At 38.9% G+C, this 20,978-nt stretch overlaps 1 protein-coding gene and 1 long non-coding RNA gene across 3 annotated transcripts in view; one reads left to right on the top strand and one right to left on the bottom strand.

Annotated features, from left to right (window-relative positions):
• The window catches only part of pikfyve (phosphoinositide kinase, FYVE finger containing), a 133,505-nt gene that overhangs the window by 98,352 nt on the left and 14,175 nt on the right, over window positions 1-20,978 (bottom strand). The window contains 6 exon segments of the mRNA XM_069934451.1: window positions 2,215-2,422; window positions 5,891-6,062; window positions 7,719-7,837; window positions 9,774-9,848; window positions 16,482-16,670; window positions 19,012-19,192. Coding sequence (XP_069790552.1) covers window positions 2,215-2,422; window positions 5,891-6,062; window positions 7,719-7,837; window positions 9,774-9,848; window positions 16,482-16,670; window positions 19,012-19,183 — 935 coding nt within the window. The 5' untranslated portion in view covers window positions 19,184-19,192.
• LOC138761759 (uncharacterized) lies at window positions 7,123-13,848 on the top strand. Of its 2 annotated transcripts, XR_011356496.1 has the most exons (3): window positions 7,123-7,255; window positions 11,319-11,404; window positions 13,741-13,848. It is a non-coding gene; the product is annotated as an uncharacterized lncRNA (long non-coding RNA). The 2 variants fall into 2 exon arrangements; XR_011356495.1 differs by lacking the exon at window positions 13,741-13,848 and having other exon boundaries at window positions 11,319-11,484.

The raw sequence follows: 20,978 nt of genomic DNA on the forward strand, positions 1-20,978 counted from the left end.
TCTGGGAAGTTCTAGTTGCCTAGCTTTGGAAGGATATAATTGAGTTCAAGAGAGTACTGGGAAAAAAAAAGAAAAACATTTCTGGGGTTGAAGGAGAGACAGCATAAATAGGACCCTTATTTCCCTAGTATGAGGCCATTAGGTGACCTTGTAGATATCTACAATCATAAGGGACATAGATAAAGTGAATGGTCAGTCTTATTCCCAAGGGAGGAACATCTAAAATTAGAAGGTATAAATTTAAGTTGAGAGGGGAAAGACTTTAAAATTCAACTTTTTACGAGAGTGGTGGGTATTCAAACAAGTTGGCAGACGAAGTGCTAAAGGCAGGCAAAAGTACAGTGATTTAAAGACATTTGTACATTTACATGGATAGAAATGGTTTAGAGCACACGTCAAACTTTGGCCCGCGATATAATTATATTTGGCCCGCAAGATCATATTAAACATATATTAGAGTTGACCCGCTAGCCGCCGCGCCAGTATAGCGCATGCACACTGAAGGTGAAAATGAAGACGCCGGAGGTGTGGAGGGATCTCAGAGTCCCGAATCCCGTGGATCGGAGCGCCGCACTCAGCCCGCCCGGCTCCCGGACACACAGACGCGGCTGGAGTTGGGGACCATCCTCGCTGGGTCTGCGCTTCAGCGGCGACGCCGGACCGAACGTCACGTTGGCGATGCCTTCCCCCTCGCTCTGTGCGCGGCGGACCCTGCCTCCCGCTCCTTTTGTTGGAGACGAGTCCGGCGCCGTGAGATCGCAGTTTAATCCCTCTCCAACCATGGGAGGGGGGTGGGAACAACGCGCTCTTCTCAGCCAATTCCTCCAACACCCCGGACGCCGGCATTTCAACAGGGGGTTCGGGTGCCTTTGTCAGGCGACCGACCTGTTGGTCCAAGACAAGAGGAGAGCGTACAAACTCCACACAGACAGCACCTGAACTCGGGTGAACGTGGAGCTGCGACCCCACATTCCAAATCAGGACTGTGTGTAAGATTGGGAGCAGTGAGACGGAAGCTTATTTTGTTCCTGTGATTTAAGCCTTTCTTGGGGTGGGGGGGGGTCCTTCTCTGACCACTTGCCTAACAATTAACCTAATCAGATGTGGAGTTACCACAATACAACAGTTCTCAACCTTTTTCTTTCCACTCGCATCCCTGTGCCATTGGTGCTCTGTGATTAGTAAGGGATTGCTTAAGGAGGTCTGTGGGTGGAAAGAAAAAGTTTGAAGACCACTGCTTTAATCATCCCTCATTGACTCGTCATGTGCACGGTTTCAGACGCTAAAGGAAATGGGACAATGACAATGAAAGAGCTTATCCAAAACTATTAGTAAACATTTATTTTAATAAGAAAAAGTTTAACATTACATATGTTGAAAGAAGAGAAAACATGCAGATGTTGTTGAAAATTTTCAATAAATATTTAGTTCGGCCCTCGACTTCGTCCAAGTTTTTAATTTTGGCCCTCCATGAATTTGAGTTTGACACCCCTGGTTTAGAGGGTTAAAGATCACAGATAAATGGGACTAGAACACATATGCCATTTGGTCAACAAGGAAGAGTTGGACCCAAGTTTTTATAGCACAGAAACTGACCCTTATGACCAGTGCAGAAGTTTTTATTCCCCCCTTTCTAAAATGCACAGAACAGTATAGATCAGTACCAATCATGTCATTTCTTGGGATAATACAAGGATCAGTCCATTGCTGCTCAGTTTTTCCTTCATAATTACTGTATGTCACTTCAGATCCTTTATATAGCAATACATTTGCAATGAATTCTTAAATCCTGAAGTCTTCAGCTATTTAAAAGTAATGCAGCAACATTCAAAATCTTTGCATACAAATACTTTGGAGTTATTTTGCTAACTTAAAGAATCACCAATGACAGAGAAAATGTCACAAATTTTTACTCTTGTTGATCAGAATCAAATCTATCTGAACAAAAATTAAAAGTTATCTGATCAATGGCTGCAGCACCAATGTGAATCTTCACATTTTTAATAATATGATCATAACCAGTTTGTTATTTTATTAAAAGCTTCAGCTGTGGACCCACAGATTAACTAGATGGCATGCAAAATAAATTTATCAGATTATAACCATATAACTGTTTACGGCCTGGAATAGCAATGTAACTTTCACCAAGCTCTCTTGATGCAAACATACATCACATATTTTAAAGGACTGTCTCCCCAAAAATACGCTTCTTACCTTTGCCAAGCTAGGTCCTTTTCCAAAAATATATTGCTACTGGCTTTCCTTGTGCTTACGGGAGTTCTAGGTTCACTAGGATCCAATACGGAGACGGAATATGTCGAGTCTGTTAAATCATTGAGATCTTCACCAATGGAACTGCTATCTGTGGAATGTGCATAGTTCAGAGCTATTTTCCTGCAGTATGTACATGCCCGAAGATCACCTGGTGAAATATCAAATCAATTTTAAATAGCTTCAAATAAAGAAAACCCTTTTAGACAATCTGAAGTAATATTCTGAGTGGAAAAAAATTACAAGTCTTTGGAACTCTTCCTCAAAGGGCAGTAGAACCGGTTTCTGATTTAAAAAAAAATAGGTAGAGGTTGGCAGATTTTTGACAAGAGGCTTAAAGATTTTTAAGGGGAAGAGGCAAAAATGTAGAGCTACATTTACACTGTGACAGAGTATATAGAGGTATTTGGGAGATAAATTGGGAAAGGTTTGTTAGAGCAGGTCACAAACACTTTAAAACCAAGATTTTGCAAGAGTGCTCAGAGACTTCAATAATGGAGTGTTATTTGCAAAAGGCAACATATGTAACAACATGCAGTGGCAGCTTTGTCTGGAAAACAACTTATTTCTGGAAGGTCATGTGATCTTTGCAGGCAGAGAGAAGAAAGAGGCTTTTCTCTCAGAGTTTGAGGGAGTGAGAGAGAGGAGAGACAGACATCAGTTCCAGAGGGACAAGCTGGCAAGCTTTGGAAGACGGCCTGGTCAAAGGAAGGGGTTGGCTGTCTGGTGTTTTCCTTGGAATAGGAGAAACAGAAAGGAACTCTGTGGTGACCTGAAAGAAAGAGGTTATCATCTGGAGAACCCTGAAGGGGTTAAGTTTCCTCAGCAAGACACTGGAGTGGCTAATTAAAAAGGAATCGGTTGTGGATGTCCTGGAACAAGAACCCTTCTGAGTGGTAATCATTTCCCTGTTAAGCACCAAAGCCTGGTGAACTTTATTAATGTTAACTTCTGTGCACAGTATAAGCAATGCCTGCAACCAGTGAGATTGGAACCAAAGAACTTTGCTGAACTTAACACACACGTGCGTTTAGAATTAGAAGGGGGTTAAGTGAGTTAATATAGACAAGTTAAAGTTTGATTCTATTTTTATATTCAAAGATAATTAAAAGCAACTTTTGTTTAAGTAACCCTTTGTCGTGGTGCATATCTATTGCTGCTGGGTTTTGGGGTCCTCTGGACTCTTAACAACACTCAGATCAGCCATTGTCTTAACTGAATGACAGAACAGATTCAAGGAACCGTGTGGTTTTACTGAATACTTCAGACCAATAGGAAATGGATTTGGACTTTTAATAATTTGGCAGCACAGGCATGAGGAACCATAGATAGGGTGGTCAGCACATGTTTTTTTCTGAGGATGACAATAGCAAGTACCAGAGGACATCTTGCTTAAGGTGACAGGAGGAAAGTTTAGGAGACCTAGAGTGAACTGATTTTTAAACTTAAAGAGTGGTAGGTTCCTGGAATGCTCTGCCAGGGGTGGTGGTGGAGGCTGGTACAATAGGGATATTTAATAAACTTTTTTTTTTTAATTGGAACAGGTTGGAAAATATATAAAAACTTGGGTAAGATATTCATCCTAACATTAATTTGTCCTATTAAGGATATCAAGAGAGGAGACCTCTGAGCTAAAGACTTCTAAACAAAGTTCATTAAAGTGAGAAAATTCTCTTCAAACAAACTATTATAATTTTTAGTAATAATAACACTGAGGTAATTAAATTGACTTTTACTTATTTTAAAAGGGCTGTACTTAGAGAGCCAGAAAAGTTCAAAACAAACAACTCGCTTTTCTGAAGATTTTGTTTACAACATGAAAATTGATCAAATTGGTGATGCAGTGACAGAATAGATGGAATCAAACGATCAGGATCTGAAATATACAACAGAAGATCATCTGCATATAAAGAAACTTAATGAACACTCCTACCTCAAGATTCCAGAAATGTCATTAGATTGGTGAAAGGCCATAGCTAATAGTTCTAATGCCAGACTAAATAACAGACTAAGAGGACAACCTTCCATAGTTCCACGGTAACAGATTAAAGGGTTTGGATTTTAAAGAGTTGGTAAAAATTGAGGAAACAGGAGATAAATTTAGGGCCAAAATTAAATTTAACACTTTAAATAAATAGTCCCATTCTACCCTATTGAAAGCTTTTTCAGCATCTAATGAGATAATACACTCAGAAGACAAGAGGAGGGTAAAGAATATTTAATAAATTATGAGTAATGACCCTTAATAAACCCAGTTTAATCTTCAAAAATAATAAGAGCCATAATGTTTTCCAGCCTAAAGGCCAATGCATCAGCATTCAAAAGAGAGATTGGCCTATAAGAGGAATAGTCAGATAAATCCTTATTCTTTTTAGGAATAAGTGAAATTGAGGTTTCATAAAAAGTAGCAGGTAATTTCCAAACAGCAAAAGATTCCGAGAGAACTGAGTCTAAATTGGGTGCCAATGATTACAAGAAAGTTTTATAAAACTCAGCTTAAAGACCAAGGAGGTCAGGAACTTTGCCAAATTGTAAAGAGTTACAGCAATTATTGCAATAATCTCCTCAGAGGAGGCAGCTTTTTCCAACCATAACTGATCTTCTGAAGAAGGCAAAGGAACTTATCTAAAAATTCCTCCATAAAAATTGAATCCTTAAGAGATTCTGATGTACAAAGGTTAGAATAAAACTGTCAAAAAGCTTCATTTATCTCTACATGGTCTGTAGTAATAAACCCATTATCTTTGCGAATTTCTGAAATAAGTCCCTTAGCAGTATAATCTTCCTATTGGCTAGTTAAGAGCTTTCCTGTTTAATCACCATGGATGTAAAATTTGAATTTGCTCAATAAAAGTTGACGAATAGGATAATTAACCCTAAGATAGTCGCATTAATGCATGACAAATAGAGGGTTATGGATGAGGGAAGAGAGGGATTAGACTGTTGTAGAGTAGGTTAACCACAGGTTGGCACATCATGGGCCAAAGGGCCTGTGCTATACTGTAAAGTTCTATGTTCATATGGATTGTTTATCAACCTTTTCAAAACAATGTTAGTTTCTACAATAGCATTTGAATAAGTATCAGCGCAAGATATAGCACGATATACCAGATTCAAGACACAGGTGCTGGAATCTACAGCAAAAAACACCGTTGGATGAACTCAGCAGATCAAGCTTCATCAGTGGGAGAAAAAGAATTGTTGATATTGCAAATATGGTTGACAGTACAATTGATGATTAAATGGTAGCATGGATTGAAAGATAACAGTTCTCATTTTGGAGCATCTGAATTGACCAACAATTTTGAAATGAATAAAGAGTGGCTGCTTTAGCATCAATGTGACTGGATAATATATTCTTCAGCTACTCTCCATCCATCCCATCCTCCAAAACAAATATTATTCATTATGTTACATATAAAGTCCATTCTAAAATGTTTTAATTATGATCAGTCATTTCACTCTCTTAAAGTGCAAAAGTGACCCACTGGCTATACCCCTCATTTATACCACCCAAATGTATACTTGGCTATTACATCCTAGTCAGCTGCTTTAACAGATCTTGGCATTTTTCCCCCAGAGGATTTAATTTCTTAAATTAGGTTTACTGTTTACCTACCGGCATAACCCATGAACTTCCCAGGAATTTCTTGATTGCAACAACGACTACAGAAGATCTGTCCACATAAACGGCAGTGGTGTCGACGTCTGAAAGTGGTGAACTTCTCACTGCAATCATAACACTCCTTGCACTGACTGTCTGGCATCCAATACTGCTTCAAGTCAGTATCCTACATTACAAAGCACAGGCCATCTAACATTTAACAATCATTAACTTCCAAAACACAGCGCAATTAGTATATACATACATATTCATGGACATTCGGTTCAAAATAAGTCATCTCCGCAATCAATTTGACCTTACTTTGTGGAGTTTAATTCTAAAACCGTATCGTCTTTTCCTTTGAGAAGTCTCATTCCTACCTTTTAAGCAAACTGTAATGGATGTTTATTCAGTCCTTTAAAATGTTTAATCACCACTGGAAGCCCTTTGTCTCAGCTTTTCTTTACACCACCAACATTAAGAAAGATGAGGTGGAAATTCACGGTTTATCATGCGTTTGCCATGACATGCACGTGAAGTTATTAATTTCTCCTTTGTATGCTATTGCGGGAAGAACAATAGGACAACTTTCAGCTCCACTACATGATTCTAAACCTCCATCACTCCCATCCGAATTAACAGATGGAAACAAGTTCCAATCTCAACTGACGGTCAAAACCCAACACTATCAGTTCATTATCCTCAGAAAAGAATGCTGTCAAAATGGAGTCAGGTGTACGCTTCACCAATTTGAACGGAAGGAGAGGAAGGGGGAAAATAGAAATAGTTGCATCAATCTCTTGCATTTACAAGAGCAAATCTATAAGTGTGAAACAGACAATTTGATTTTTTTTAAAATAAGTGGACCTATTAAATTCAACTGGAAGAGATTAAATCATAGTTGAAATAATACCATTACCTTTTTAATTTCATGATTTGCTTTGATAATATTAGAGTACAAAGCTCACTCTATTTAGCCTCTATTCAACTTTTCTATATGAAAAGTAGGCATTGGTCCATGAAGAAAATTAAAATTAAACATTGAGCAATTTGGTTAAATTTTAGTTAAAATGGATTTTTATCTCTAATTATATGATCATTTTTCTCTGCATCATTAAGGAAGTGACAGATCTTTTGGACTTTTGTCTCTAGTTCCAATTGATTCCAGTTAGTTCCATTACAGTTTTGTTTATGGTTCCTCTTTATTCTCATTGGGTTCCAGTTCCATATTCACCAAGAGAGCCTTGGTCTAACATTCTGAGAGATAAACCAGAACAAGTTAATTCCTCTCCAAGATGTATCCAGTCCTGCTATCAAAATAATAACGACAGATTCTGAAGTATACTTCGCAAAAGACACTTACTCGTCAAATTCATCGAGGTATAGTGACAACCACAGCGTTTGTTACAATTACTTTGATTTTCTTTGGTCGGAAGCTTAATAATGGTTCCTCTTGTCCATTTTTTGTGTACTTTCTTTCTCAAACTCACACTATTAATATTAAATGTCAATTTAGTTTGCTTTTTTTTTTAAAAAAAAATTCTGCATAAAAGTATCCTCCCTCAGGTAGCCATTTTCTTTAAGTTACCTGCAATGAATTTCAGATCATCACTTGATGATTTCTCGGAAATAGTTTCCTTTTATATCTTCAAAAGGGATGACATTTACTTTAAACAAACCCATTTGCTGTGTTTGGCGCTTCTTTAAAAAATTGCAATTTGATCCTTCTTAGCTTGCCCACATATCTCACCTGACAGCAGTTATTCCTGCCTGTTGACCTTGCTTGTTCTTTTTGCCCTATGTTATATTTGTAACTCAGTTCATTGTTTACTATGCACTATACCTGGCTTTTGCCCTCCATTATTTCTTTCAAACGCTTTAAAACTGTAGTAAGGCTCCTCAGTTGTACTGCTGTTCGAGGATCATGGCCACCCATAGGCACACTGGGCTTCCTGTGACCATCTGATTAACAAAACCAGAAACAATCGTAAGTATAACATGTTACAACAGGAAACAGCATATTTTGATCATTATTATTTTGTAAGGAGCTGAATGCTTTGTTTTTTTTCTTGATTTCAAACAATCAAGACATAAGCCAGTTAGAATTAATGCCTTTGCGACACCAAAAACTAGATGCTGGAATCTTGAAATCAAAGAGGCTGAAGGTACTCAGAATCTAGCTGGCATCCACAGATGGAAATGGTCAGTAAACATGCTAGGTCGGGTCCCTTTGAGGAGTCTGAAGTGGAAAGCAGAGATACAAGTAAATCCTTATCAGAATACTATCACTTTCAATAGGAATAAACTCCACCTCCACTCCTGGGATGAGTCTTCCATTCATAGGCATCCAAAATGCAACAAGAGTCCTCTTGATTTTCAACTTCCACCCTACCAGCCTCTGTATACATCATCCTCCAAAACATCAACCAACTTCAGCACGATCCCACTAATCATACTTTCACATCTCCAGCCCTTCCTGTTTTTCATATGGACAAGTCTCTCTGAGACTCCCTGGCCAGTTTTTCCCTCCCCAACCACCTTTCCATTCCCTTAGGCATTTCCCACTGTAACTGCAGAAAAGGCAAAACTTGTCCCTACATCGCGCTTCCCCCCCCCCCCCCCCCACCCAGGCTAAAAACAGACCTTCCAGGTGAGGCAGAGTTTAATGTGCATATCGATTACGTGCATCTAATCTACTATATTCAGTGTACTCGGTGTGGACTTCTCTACTTCAGTGAGACCAAACGCAGATTGGACAACCACTTTGCTGAGCATCTACGGTCGGCCCGTACGTCCACGATAGAACTTCTGGTTGCCAGACATTTTAATTCTCCTCATCATTCTCACACAAACTTACCTGTATTCTGCCTCATCCATTGCCAGTATAAATCTAAATATACAGTTGAGGAACAACAGCTCATATTCTGCCTGTACAGCCTTAAAGCCAATTGCATGACCATTGAATTTTACAATTTTAGGTAACCCCCACCTAGATCCTTCATCAATTCCATCTGTCCTTTACCACCTCCTGTTCTCACATTCATCCTCTAGTCCCCCCCACCATGGGTGCATTCCCTCCTCTTCCACATCCTTCTATCCAGTACCCAATCATTCCTACTACCCCTTTTCCTCCCACTTAACAAAATCAATAATCTCCCCTTTGCACTTTCATCTTGATGAAGGGTTCTGAACCAAATATTGATTGATCATTTGTATTCATGGAAGCTTTCTGAGCCGCTCTCTCTCACCTCTCTTAGTTCAGAATTAGTATTTTGTTTATTGCAGCAGAAGGAATTTGCCAATATCAAAGCTGCCTGCATTAAAGTAGGAAGTAACTATTATAAAATCCCATTATTGGATTGATCACCCACTGGGCATCAGGAAAATATTTATATTCCTTTCCATCAATATTGGAAATGCACCATCAGCTGTAAACTACATTGGATCATGACAGAGAATTATATGTCTGAATATTGTAAGCCAAATTATATCAAAACTAAAAAGGATTTTAAAAATATAATGATTTAAATAAACATGCAGGGCATAGATAAAGTGAATGGTCAGTCTTTTTCTTAGTCAAAAACTATAGGGCAAAGGTTTAAGATAAACGTTCTAAATGGTACCGTAGCAGCAACTTTTTCAACACAGAGGGTGATGAGTATATGGAATGAGATGCTAGAGCCAGGTACAATTAGAAAGTTTAGAAAACATTTAGACATGCATTTGGAGGGTTTGGAGGAGTATTGGTCAAACACAGGCAAATGGAACTAGTTGAGGTCGAGACAGACGAGTTGGACCAAAAGGGGCTTTTCAGTGTTGTAAAACACTGCAACTGAAACAGAAAAAAGGTGCCATTTATCTAAATTCAATTCAATAATGTAAATCATCTAATACTCACCTTGTCCCACTGGTGGGATGGTGGGGGACAGGGATGTCTCTGATGGGCTTAAACCAGGGTGATCCTGGGGATAAGCTGTGAACATGTCATAGTCAGCAAGAAGGGATGAAATCACAATTAACCAATCAAAGACACCCCCTCAATCTCCCCTCCTCCAACCTTGCTGCAGCAGCACAAGTTCAACACACAAAAGTGCTGGAGAAATTCAGCTAGTCATGCAGCAATCCTTATGTAGCAAAGATATGTAACCAACATTTTGGACTTAGCCCTTCACATTTTTTTTGGTTTATTTATATTGCAAGACCTGGGGAACGACTCAAAATTCAATTTCTGCCACTGGAATCGACGAGGTCCATTTTCAGAGCAATTTTAGGAATCTGTAAATGGAGATGAACCAGCATGTTCTAATTTCCTTGTATACAGACAGATGCCAAACGATTCAGTGCTTGTGTAAAGAAAAATTGGCACTCCCAAAATGAATTGCTAGCATTTCCTCTCAAAATTCAACTCTAAGTTGTCAGAAAAATTACATGCATTATCACTTAAAGAAGGGAGAGAATAGAGGAAGAAGGGGGTAGAGAGCGGAGGGAAAGAAGACAGGGGAAGCTCTTCACCCCCTTCCCTCTCGATTCACCCAGCCATCGCTCCTCTCCTGCTCGCTGCTGTGCCCTCCCTCCCTTCTCCACATATTACCTCCTGCCTATGGGACCATGCTCCTCCCCCCTTACCTATTATTCAGATGCCTGCTGACATTTTTACATACCTGATGAAGGGCTCAAGCCCAAATCGTCAGTTATGCACTTTTACCTTTGCTATATAAAGGACATTGTCTGACCTGCTGAATTTCTCCAGCATTGTGTTTTTACTTCAACCACTGTGTCTGCAGAGTTTCGTTTTACTTCTTACAAATTAAATTTACATAGTCAAAGCACTTTACAAAATGCACAATTTGAAAATGACATTTTAAAAAATTCACTTTTTAACATCTGGATCCTGTTAGCAAAGCCATTATTTAAGTGGCGAGTTCCATTTTTGAACTGTGGCAACCCTTCTGTTGCAAATAGGATAATCTTTTTGATTGGGATACAGGATTTAGTTCCAGTGAAAATTAAGGGATTGCAATATATTTCCAACCATGATGTACATCTCGGAAGGAAATATTGTAGTAGTGTTCCCTTTCTCTTTGAGCCTTAGTGCTTCATGTTGGAAGAGTCTTGGTCAAGGTTCTGTAAGCAGTGCATTTCATAGCTGATATACTCAGTGCATCGGCAGAGGAAGAAATTAATATTTAGGGCTGTGAATAAGATATTCTGTCCTGAATGATATAAAACTTCTTAATTGCATCCAGACAAGTGTATCGAATTCACAATCCAGATGTTCCTTGTAAATGGAGAAAGGGATTTTCAGTGTCAGAAATGAATTACTTCTTACAAGATACTTAGCCACATAGTTTGCACAACAAATGCCCCTAAGTTGTCTCGATCTTGTCAAATGCAAGCATTGAAAGAGAGATCACAAACATGTCTACTTCTCATTTTGTGACAGAAGGAAGGTCATTGGGAGACAACTGAAGATTATTGAGGCTGAGATGATTGACGTCCAACCACCAAAACTATCTTACTTTGTGCAAGGTATGATTCCAATCACTGAAGCATTCTCCCCTGTGTGTCCACTGGCTTACTTTTATTAAATCTGCTGAATGTCATACTCATTCAAATGCTGTCTCAATATCAAAAATAGTAATTTTCACCTCAAAATTCAAATTTATTTTCAGAGTATACACGACATCACATTTTTCCTGCCAGACAGGCAGAACTTTTAATTTTTGATAACTGCAAAGTGTACTCAGAGAAGTGTGAATGTAAGAAAGAAATATAAACAAACAGATTGCACAAATATTCAGAAATAAATAATGAGTAAAATAAGAGTCCTTGAATGAGTCTCCGATTGTGCAGAAGTTCATGGGTAGCAGCTATTCCCGAACCTGGCGGTATGAAGTCTTATGGCACCAACAGCTCTTTCTTGATGGCAGCAGCAAGAACAGAGCACGTCCTGGATGGTGTGGATCCTTGATGTTACTCTTCAATGGAAGCATTCTATGAAGATTTCCCGATGGTTGGGAGAATTCTGCCTGTGATGTACTTAGCTGTACGTTATTACCTTTTGCAGGGCTGACGACTCAGAGACATTGGTGCCCCCAAACCAGACCGTGATGCAGCCAATCAGCACACTTTCCACTACACATCTGTAGAGTTTGCTAAGATTTCCAAAATCATAATCGAACCATCACAAACTCCCAAGTAGAGGTACTGACGTACTGTCTTCAGGATGGTATTAGTGTGATCGGTCCAGTAGAGGTTCTCTGAAGTATTAACTCCCAGGAATTTAAATTTGCTCCCCTCTCCAGTTCAGATCTCCAAATGATTATACACATCTGGTTTACCTTTCCTAAAATCCACAATCAGCACCTTGGTGCACCATTTAGCCAAATTTCCAATCTACCTCCTGTATGATGACTCATCTCCATTTTTTATACAGCACACTACAGTGGCATCGTAAGCAAATTTGTAAATGGTTGTAGTATCAAACCACACAATCAGAGTTGTACAGCGAATAGAGTAGGGTATGTTCTTGCCAATCTGCACTGATTGGAGTCTGGAGATGAGGAAATCCAGTATCCAATTGCAGTGGGGTATTGAGGCCCAGGTCTTGGAATTTGCTGATTAGTTTTGAGGGATGGTGGTGTTGAATGTCAAACAGTCATCAATAAAAATTATCCAGATGTATACATTTGCTGTTCATGTTTAGTGTCGAGCCAGTGAGACGGCATCTGCATGGACCTTTTGCTGTTGTAGGTAAATTTGGATCCATGTCACCGTTCAGACAGGAGCTGATATGCTTCAACACCAGCTGCTCAAAATACTTCATGAATGTGAGTGCCACTGTTTAGTTGTCATTCGGGCAGGTTACCACACTCTTCTTGGATACTAATAGGATTGAAGCCGGTTTGAAACAGGTAGGACCCACACCCTGCCGAGTGAGATGTTGAAGCTATCAGTTGGTCAGCCCAAACTTTCAGTACTGGGGCATTTTCCTTGGATTCACTCACCTGAAGGCAACTTGCATGTCATCTTCAGATACTGACAGTAAAGGATCATCAGGGGACATGGGGGTGCACAGTGGTTCTTCCTTGTTCTGGTGGTTAAATCGAGCATAGAAGGCATTGAGCTCATCTGAGAGTGAACTTTGCTGTCTCCTATTACACCGGTTACGTCGTTTAGGACCTGCCACAACTATCACATATTCTTTGTTGCTTCCATTCTCCTTCGGAATCTCCACTTTGCCCAGGAAGTTGCTTTCACCTCTTGAATTCAGCATTTTGGTTCATATTTGAACCAATGCTTGAAGAGAAACAAAAACAAAAAACACAGAAGATGGAATCTTGAGCAAAGAATCTCAAGTCAGACAATATTCATGGTTAGAAATGGTCAATGTTTTAACTCGTAAACATTTACCAAGACTATGATGAGAATGTAAAACTAAGCTAGTGAGGGGACCCAGAGGTGCTAAGACAGAAGAGGTGGAGGGACAAGTAGAGGGAGAAACTTTCCAGGTGAGGCATAACCCAACTTCCTCCATGGCATTCTGTGTACCTGGTGTGGCCTACTCTACATCAGTGAGACCAAATACAGATTGGGTGGCCAATTCAATGAATTGAAGTTGGTGGTCTAAATTTCAGGTTTTTTTGTAGCCAAATATTTTACCTACCCAAACCATTCCAACAATGGCATGTCTGTCCTCTGCTTCATCCACTGATAGCTGGATTCCCAGAGCAGGTGGTAGGGGCAGTGCTTCATAGCTAAATATTCCAAGACCAGAGTGCAGGAACTCACCAGGACTGCAATGTCTGCCATCATAATGTGGATGAGGAAAGAGACATCTCCGCCTTTTGCCTTTTCTGATGCAGTGTGGCCTAACTGGTGGATTGAGAAGTCCTCTTGTACAGCAGTCAGGAATGGAAGATATGAGCCACATCTCAGTGAGGAAAAGCACACAGCAGTCCTTCAGCTCTCTTTGGAAGGCAAGTTTTGCTTTAACTTCATGCAGCTTGGGATGTTTACCAGAATTACAACAGGGAGGAGACAGGATTTGAAATAATGCTGTTTCAATTTCACCTGCAACCCAGGGCATCTGCCTGTTTTCTAAATGGATGGTTCCTTCTAGATGGGCCCTGGACTTGCTAACAAGTGTAGTTAGATCCCCCAGGTAGGTGGAGTTCAGGGGACAGGGTCGCAGTGTCGAGTGCTCAAGCAAAGCATGGGAAGTCAGAGACAACCAATGGTCAAGGTTGCTTTGGAAAGGCCTGGTAGGTGCATGGTTTGGGGGATGGAAAGGTCTTAATTTTTCTTCTGGTTTTAGATTTCTCAGTTATGGTGGTTTCCCACTATCCACTCTATATTTCTCAATTTTCAAAAATAACAGGATGATCACTTAAATTGCTAAGACCTGGAAGTCTATAGACCAAATGCTGGTAACTGGGATTAGTATGGATGTGATGGGTGTGAGAGCCTGCTTTTGGTGTGGTATGATTCTATTACTCTGTGCCTTTATAAAACAGAAATTTGCTTAAAAACAACCAAGCCGATGAACTATGGTAAATTATTAAGGTGAATTGCTCTTTTACATTCATCTTTTTAAATATCCGTGCTGAAGCAAAACCTTCTTTATCCAATGTTTCATGTGTCTGTACAAATTGCGAACAGAAATGCATTTTAATTTTTCTTATACTTCTTGACCTGGTTACTTGGAAATGTTAACTAAAAAAGCAAAAGCAACTTTTGCAGATTCAATTCATCCCAAAGTTATCCCATGCCATGCCTGCTTCAATCATGTTAATTCATGCTCTGCATGCAACCACTCCAGCAATGTTATGAATAACAAATAATTTAATTCTGTGTATTGAGAGATATAGTTCAAAGATTAATACCAGTCCACCATCTCCACTCACATTATTGCAGTACAGATATACAGCATGGTTTTATCAATCTGAAACGGTGTTCTGGATTTGTTTGCTCCCACTTTGCATCAATTATATAATTCACTCCCTGCAGTAATGAATTATATTTTACTTTAAAAAATCCTACTGTAACCACAATTGACAAGATGACATATTATAGCCAAGAAAATTTCATCTCTTCCACTGATGAAGATGGGGATTCACAAATCTCAGTGAGCACATCCTAACCATTCCTCCACACTGCACAAGAAAGACTTTATTGTTACAATATTGTTGAAATTTATAGCACATACACACACTGTGGTAATGAAATTCAAAGCAGTGTGATGCATGGTTTTCATTTGAAATGAATGTGAACAACTTTGCCTGTTCTATAAAGCCCAAACCCAAAAGAATTATATTGTTAATAAAGGCATCCTCCATCAGGAAATGCCAATAAATAAATTTCAAAACAATGTCTGCAACTTCTGCTGTCACCAGAACATTACAGCACAGTACAAGCCCTTCAGTTCACAATGTCCTTGCCCAAATAAAACCTACTCCACAACAATCTAATCCTGTCCTACCTCACACCCATAACTAATCAAATGGAATCATGTTGAAATTAAATAAAATAAATAATTAAAATCTGAAGGAAAGAGTTATTGTAAAAGTTTATTTCTGAATCAGAAATGGAAATTCAGCAGAAATTTTCCTCAACACACTATCAAGAATTTTTTAATTAAGGAGATCTAACCTTTGTGATGTATAAATAACAAGCAAAGATAGAACTATGATGATTTAAATATGACACTGCAGTACTTTATAGCAAAACCAATCTGCTGGAGGAACTCAACAGGTCAACCTGGCCGAAAAATAAACTATATTTTGGTACAAAAACCTTCATGAAGGTTATGCTTGAATTATCCAGCATAATATTTGCTTCAGATTCTTGCATTGCAGTGTCTTGCATTGACAGCAATTTGCAAATGTGTAAATAGGCAGACGTACAGTTGCTTAATGCAATGTGTTTTGTTTCTAGAATATTTACAAAGTCTTTTGAAGAGAATCTTCAGAAAAGATTACAGGTTTAAAAAAAATAAATTTACCAAGTATAATTCGTAGTTGTACAAATGCACTCTGATACGGCTACGTAATCTTTTTCTGACACCCTTGGGACCAGACACTTTGCAGAATTTGGAATTTTTCAGATATGAGAATAATAGAAAGGCGGTACATTAAGTAATTGCACTGATTTCAAAGACATTTCAACTAAAGGGGGGGGGGGGGTGGGTGATAAATGAAGTGAGATAAAGATAGACCATAAAATTACTAGCCTACTTTGTATTTTTAAGTAAAACCAAACATAAACTGGCTCAAACTAAGCTAAACACCAGGAAGTATGGTGACCATCGTCATCAGGTTGGAGTCTTTTGCAGTCCGGGCAAGATCGGGGACCTCAGTTCCTGGCAGGAGCAGGGAACGTAGTTGGGGACTGTAGTTGGATCTGGCAGTTGGGAGGTGCCGGGGACTGGAAGCCGTCTACATCAAAAAAGTCAGACTCCCGGCACATCTGACATCCATGGAAAAAAAATATTCCGTTTTCAGAATTTTGGATAAAAGATTATGTACCTCTATTAAGATGTATAATGCTTTATATACAATTCATATCATATAATAAAATTAAACTATTAACTTTTTTTTACCCGCACCTTGAGATTTCACTATTGATGCACTAGATGCTCTCCGACTGTTTTCTCCTGTACTTTGCTTTTTGGAGGTTGGTGGTGTCCTGAAATATGGTCGCCCATCATTTTGGTGGTTGGACCAATTTATTCCTGTAACTTGCGGTTCGCTCTGGGGCACTCCTGTCCTGTATGAAGAGTTGGGTCTCCCATCATCTGACATTCAATATAATAGGGAAAACAAGATAACAGAGTTCATTTTACAATCATATAGAATAACACTTCCAGAATAATACTTCAGATTTTGTAATGGATGCAATGACTCATGGGTACTATTTCTAAGTTTATGCCACCAAGGTGTTGAGTTTTGATTTTCCTCTTTATGTAATATCTGTCCTAAATTGGTTGTTAACCGATTTATTTTTGATATTGTTCTTTTTGTCACATACATTGTACAGTGCACTAATGCAAAAAGTCTTACTTGCTGCAGCTGAACATGTACTTTGTAAAATAAAAAAATTACAAAAACTACAATAGTGTACTTAAGTGAATTAAAAAGAGTCAATAAATACAAAAAAGGGTAATAAATGTTCAGTTATCCTAATGCATAAAATGTGACTTGGTAAAAGAGCAGACCGTCCTTTTGTGACTATGGGGGGGGAAACAAGAGCCAGATTGCTGTTGGAAAGAAATGTTCTTGAATGTTAACCTAGAGGTGCTAGTCTTCAAGCTTATGTATCTTCTGCCCAAAGGTAGCATGAGAAGAGGTTGTGACCAGGGTGATGGGGGTCCTTCATGATCCTGGCTGCCTTCTTGATGATGCATCTCGCATAAATGCATTCAATGAGTGTGAGGTTGGAATCTGTGATGGGCCTGGCAATGTTTGTTGCCTTCTGTGTTCCTGGGCAGTCAAATTCCCAAAACAGGCCGCAACTCATTTTCATAAACTCTGTAGATGTTTGACAGAGTATTTGACGATATGCCAAACCTTCTACTCCTTAAAAAGTAGCAGCATTATTGTGCCTTCCTCACAGTTGCTTCTGAAATAGGAACGCCCAGGAACCTGAAAGTTCCAATCCTCTCACCTCCACCCCATCAATACAGACAGATGTGCAGTCCTTTCGACTCTCCTTCTCATAAATGACAATAAGCTTCTAGGTCTTGGTGACATTGAGAGCAAGATTGTTGTTCTGGCATCAACCAATTCTCGATCTCCATCCTGTATTCCAACTATCATTTCCCGTTATTCAACCAACATCTGTGGTGTAGTCAGGGAATTTGTACATTGAGTTGGAGCCAAAATTTACTGTGCAGTCATGAGTATAGTGGGAATAGTTTAGGATTAAGCACGCAGCCTTGGGGTGCCCCTGATTTGATGGTCTGTGTGGAAGAGGCAATGTGGCTGATTCACTGATTGTGATGTACTGATGAGGAAGTCAAGGATCCAGTTGCAGAAGGACAGAGAGAGTCCCAAATCCTTTAGTTTGGTTAAGGTTTTCCAGGTATGATAGTGTTGAATGAACTGCAGTCAATGAACAATAGCCTGATTCATGTGTTCCTGTAGTCTACGTAATCTAGCACAGAGTGGAGAGCCAGCGAGTTGGCATCTTCCATTGACTTAATGAGACTATCAATGAACTTCAGGGTTTTCTGAGATGAGAATAGATGCGCCCCATTACTAATCTCTCAAAGCACTTCATCACAGTAGACACCAGTGCCATCAGCAGATTATCGGACAGCAATTTTTTTCCAAAAGGTTTGCTTCCTGAAAATAAAGTGGGGGTTATGATAGACAATTTCAAGCTGAACACAAAGATAATTTCAGATTTGCTGTATCACGTAGGAAGATGAAGAAACATTAAATTAATTTTTATTGAGTTTAGCATGTTTTATCACATTCTCAAATTCTCAGGTTGACTGCACATGTTGCACAACAAATCTGAGGAGCCCAGGGTTTGTCTTGGCCACCAATTTTACAATCAGAAAAAGCTCATAGGCTTTCTACATAACTGTAATGCACAGCATCTGTATATGAGCTGCTTTTATAGCCTGTGCATCTATCCTGATTGAACACAAGTCAACATTTACATAGTACCTGCACTGAGTGCTTGCCCAGGCATACTTGGATTGACCAAAATAGTTTGCTTTGCTGGCAATATAGTAGTAGACTTAAAACAAGACAGGAAATCACAAAAATTGTTATATCTAAAGCACAGTACAAGATAGGAACATTTTAAGGTGATTTTTGTGAATTGCAGCCTTATAAATACACCCAAAAGTGTTCAGGAAGCAAAATCTTTGTTGTGCAGTATAGTAAATGAGGCAGGTCACCTTGGCGCAAATATTCAGAGCAAATTAGAACTATTAAGATTAATCTATGTGATGATATCAATAATAATTTCTACACAACTGAAAAACAACGTTGTTCAGCTTCACAAAAGTTAGACTTTATCTACAATATAAGATTGACCTCATGTCTCTAACACAAATTATAATGCAAAAACATATTGCTGCCAGCGCTTCAGTTTGCTTTTTTAGAAGTGGGTATGTTTCTCACCTTTGCTAAAACGGAATAGGCTTACAAAGGAGCTATAGGCTGATTTAAAGGGAGGGTCATCTTGATCTGGAGTCAAAGGCTTAAAATGGGTGAGATGCGAAGGGCTTGTAGGAGAGCGAGACTGTTCATTGCCAAGATCCAAAGCAGATGTAATCTTTTCTTCTGCAGCCATCTCACATGCCTAGAATAGAAATAAAACTTAAAATTCCAATAAAATTAAAGATTTAACTTTCAACTGCCACATCAATTGTGCCTCAGTGGGTTGTAAATTCAAATTTCAGTTTATACATTCAAATGCAAACCATGCCCTTTGATTGCTTTATCTCGAGAAAGGGATACATCTCTATCCTCAATCCAGAAGAAAATCTTAGCTTTTGCTTCATTGATAGCTAGATGAGCAATTTTGATGGTGGGAAGACATTATTTCGCCCATTCATATTCAATAGTTACATGATATCATGTCTTATCTAATTTTTTTCCAAACTTAAATGATATTAAAGATACAAAATCTGAATTTGATAAGATGTGTGGCACATTCATAGATTATTATCATAATCTGAGGATATAAATGGTGTGGGTGCTCCAGGGATTCCCTATCTGGGGTCTGGGGACCTTTATTTCATTCATATTTACAATATATACAGATAACTTTCTTCAGAGGGAAGGGGTAGATTAGTAGGGAGAATTTTTTTTCCATTTCATTATTAAGACTTATAAGGGGATTAAACTACAGATTACCAATATCACAGAACATGATCAAATCAGAGAAGTATAAAATATCTTAAGGGAATTATTATTTGTATAATGAGTTATGATTTAATTGTTTAATTATTATAATTATAGAATTTGAGGTCCTGAAAAAGTGAATGTAAAAATTATGGTTATGCTTCTAATTTTAAATTGATATGTGTCATGAATATAATTTTCTTTGTTATTCTTAATGTACCTTGTGAAAAGGGATTTTTTTTTTAAACTCAAAAATATTTTAAAAATAATATATTTCAATACAAAAAATTCAGTGGTCAACCCAGTATAACACAAGGGAATGTTGCATGATCAACCAAGACATCTTTTGGGTGAGGCATTAAAGTGAGGCTCTTTTTTATCCCCCCCGTCCCTAATTTCACAGCCAATTCTTGCTCCTCAATCAGATCCTCCTCACACAGATCTAGCAAGATAGGATAGCCATCCATGAATCAATTCAAGCCGTCAGCAGTAGCAAAATTTTACTCAACAATGATTTGCAATCCCATGGTCTAGCACATTTCCAATCTACCATCGCCATGCAACTAGAAGGTCAACCCTGATTCAATGAAGAATAGAAGAGGACATACCAGGAGTAGCACCAGGCATACCTCAAAATGAGCAATCAACCTCCCCTTCCTACTCACATAACACTTTAAGCAATCCCTTACTAATCATGGGGATTACTCAAGGTGGTATGTGAGTGGAAAGAAAAAGGTTGAGAACCACTGCACGACATGATATTTTTAAAAAACCACTTAAGGCATTGGCTCAGCAGACTCTGGGCCAGTGATTCTTTCCACTCACATACCACTTTAAGTAATCCCTGTGCCATAAGTGGTCTGTGATTAGTAAGGGATTGCTTAGTGGTATGTGAGTGGGAAGGGAAGGCTGAGAATCACTGCTCTAGAACCAATTGTTACTGAAATATTTTACTTGAGAAAAATTGTCATTGGTCCATTTCCTTTGGAGCTCTTCAGCGCTTGACGTCCTGCTTTGCAGAAACTGCCAAAATGTTTGGCCTGGAAGTCAGCCTGAAGAAAACTGAGGTCCTCCATCAGCCAGCTCCCCACCATGATTACCAGCCCCCCCACATCTCCATCGGGCACACAAAACTCAAAACGGTCAACCAGTTTACCTATCTCGGCTGCACCATTTCATCAGATGCAAGGATCGACAATGAGATAGACAACAGACTCGCCAAGGCAAATAGCGCCTTTGGA

The sequence above is a fragment of the Narcine bancroftii genome, chromosome 4, assembly GCF_036971445.1.
Source record: "Narcine bancroftii isolate sNarBan1 chromosome 4, sNarBan1.hap1, whole genome shotgun sequence".
NCBI classification, from domain to species: domain Eukaryota; kingdom Metazoa; phylum Chordata; class Chondrichthyes; order Torpediniformes; family Narcinidae; genus Narcine; species Narcine bancroftii.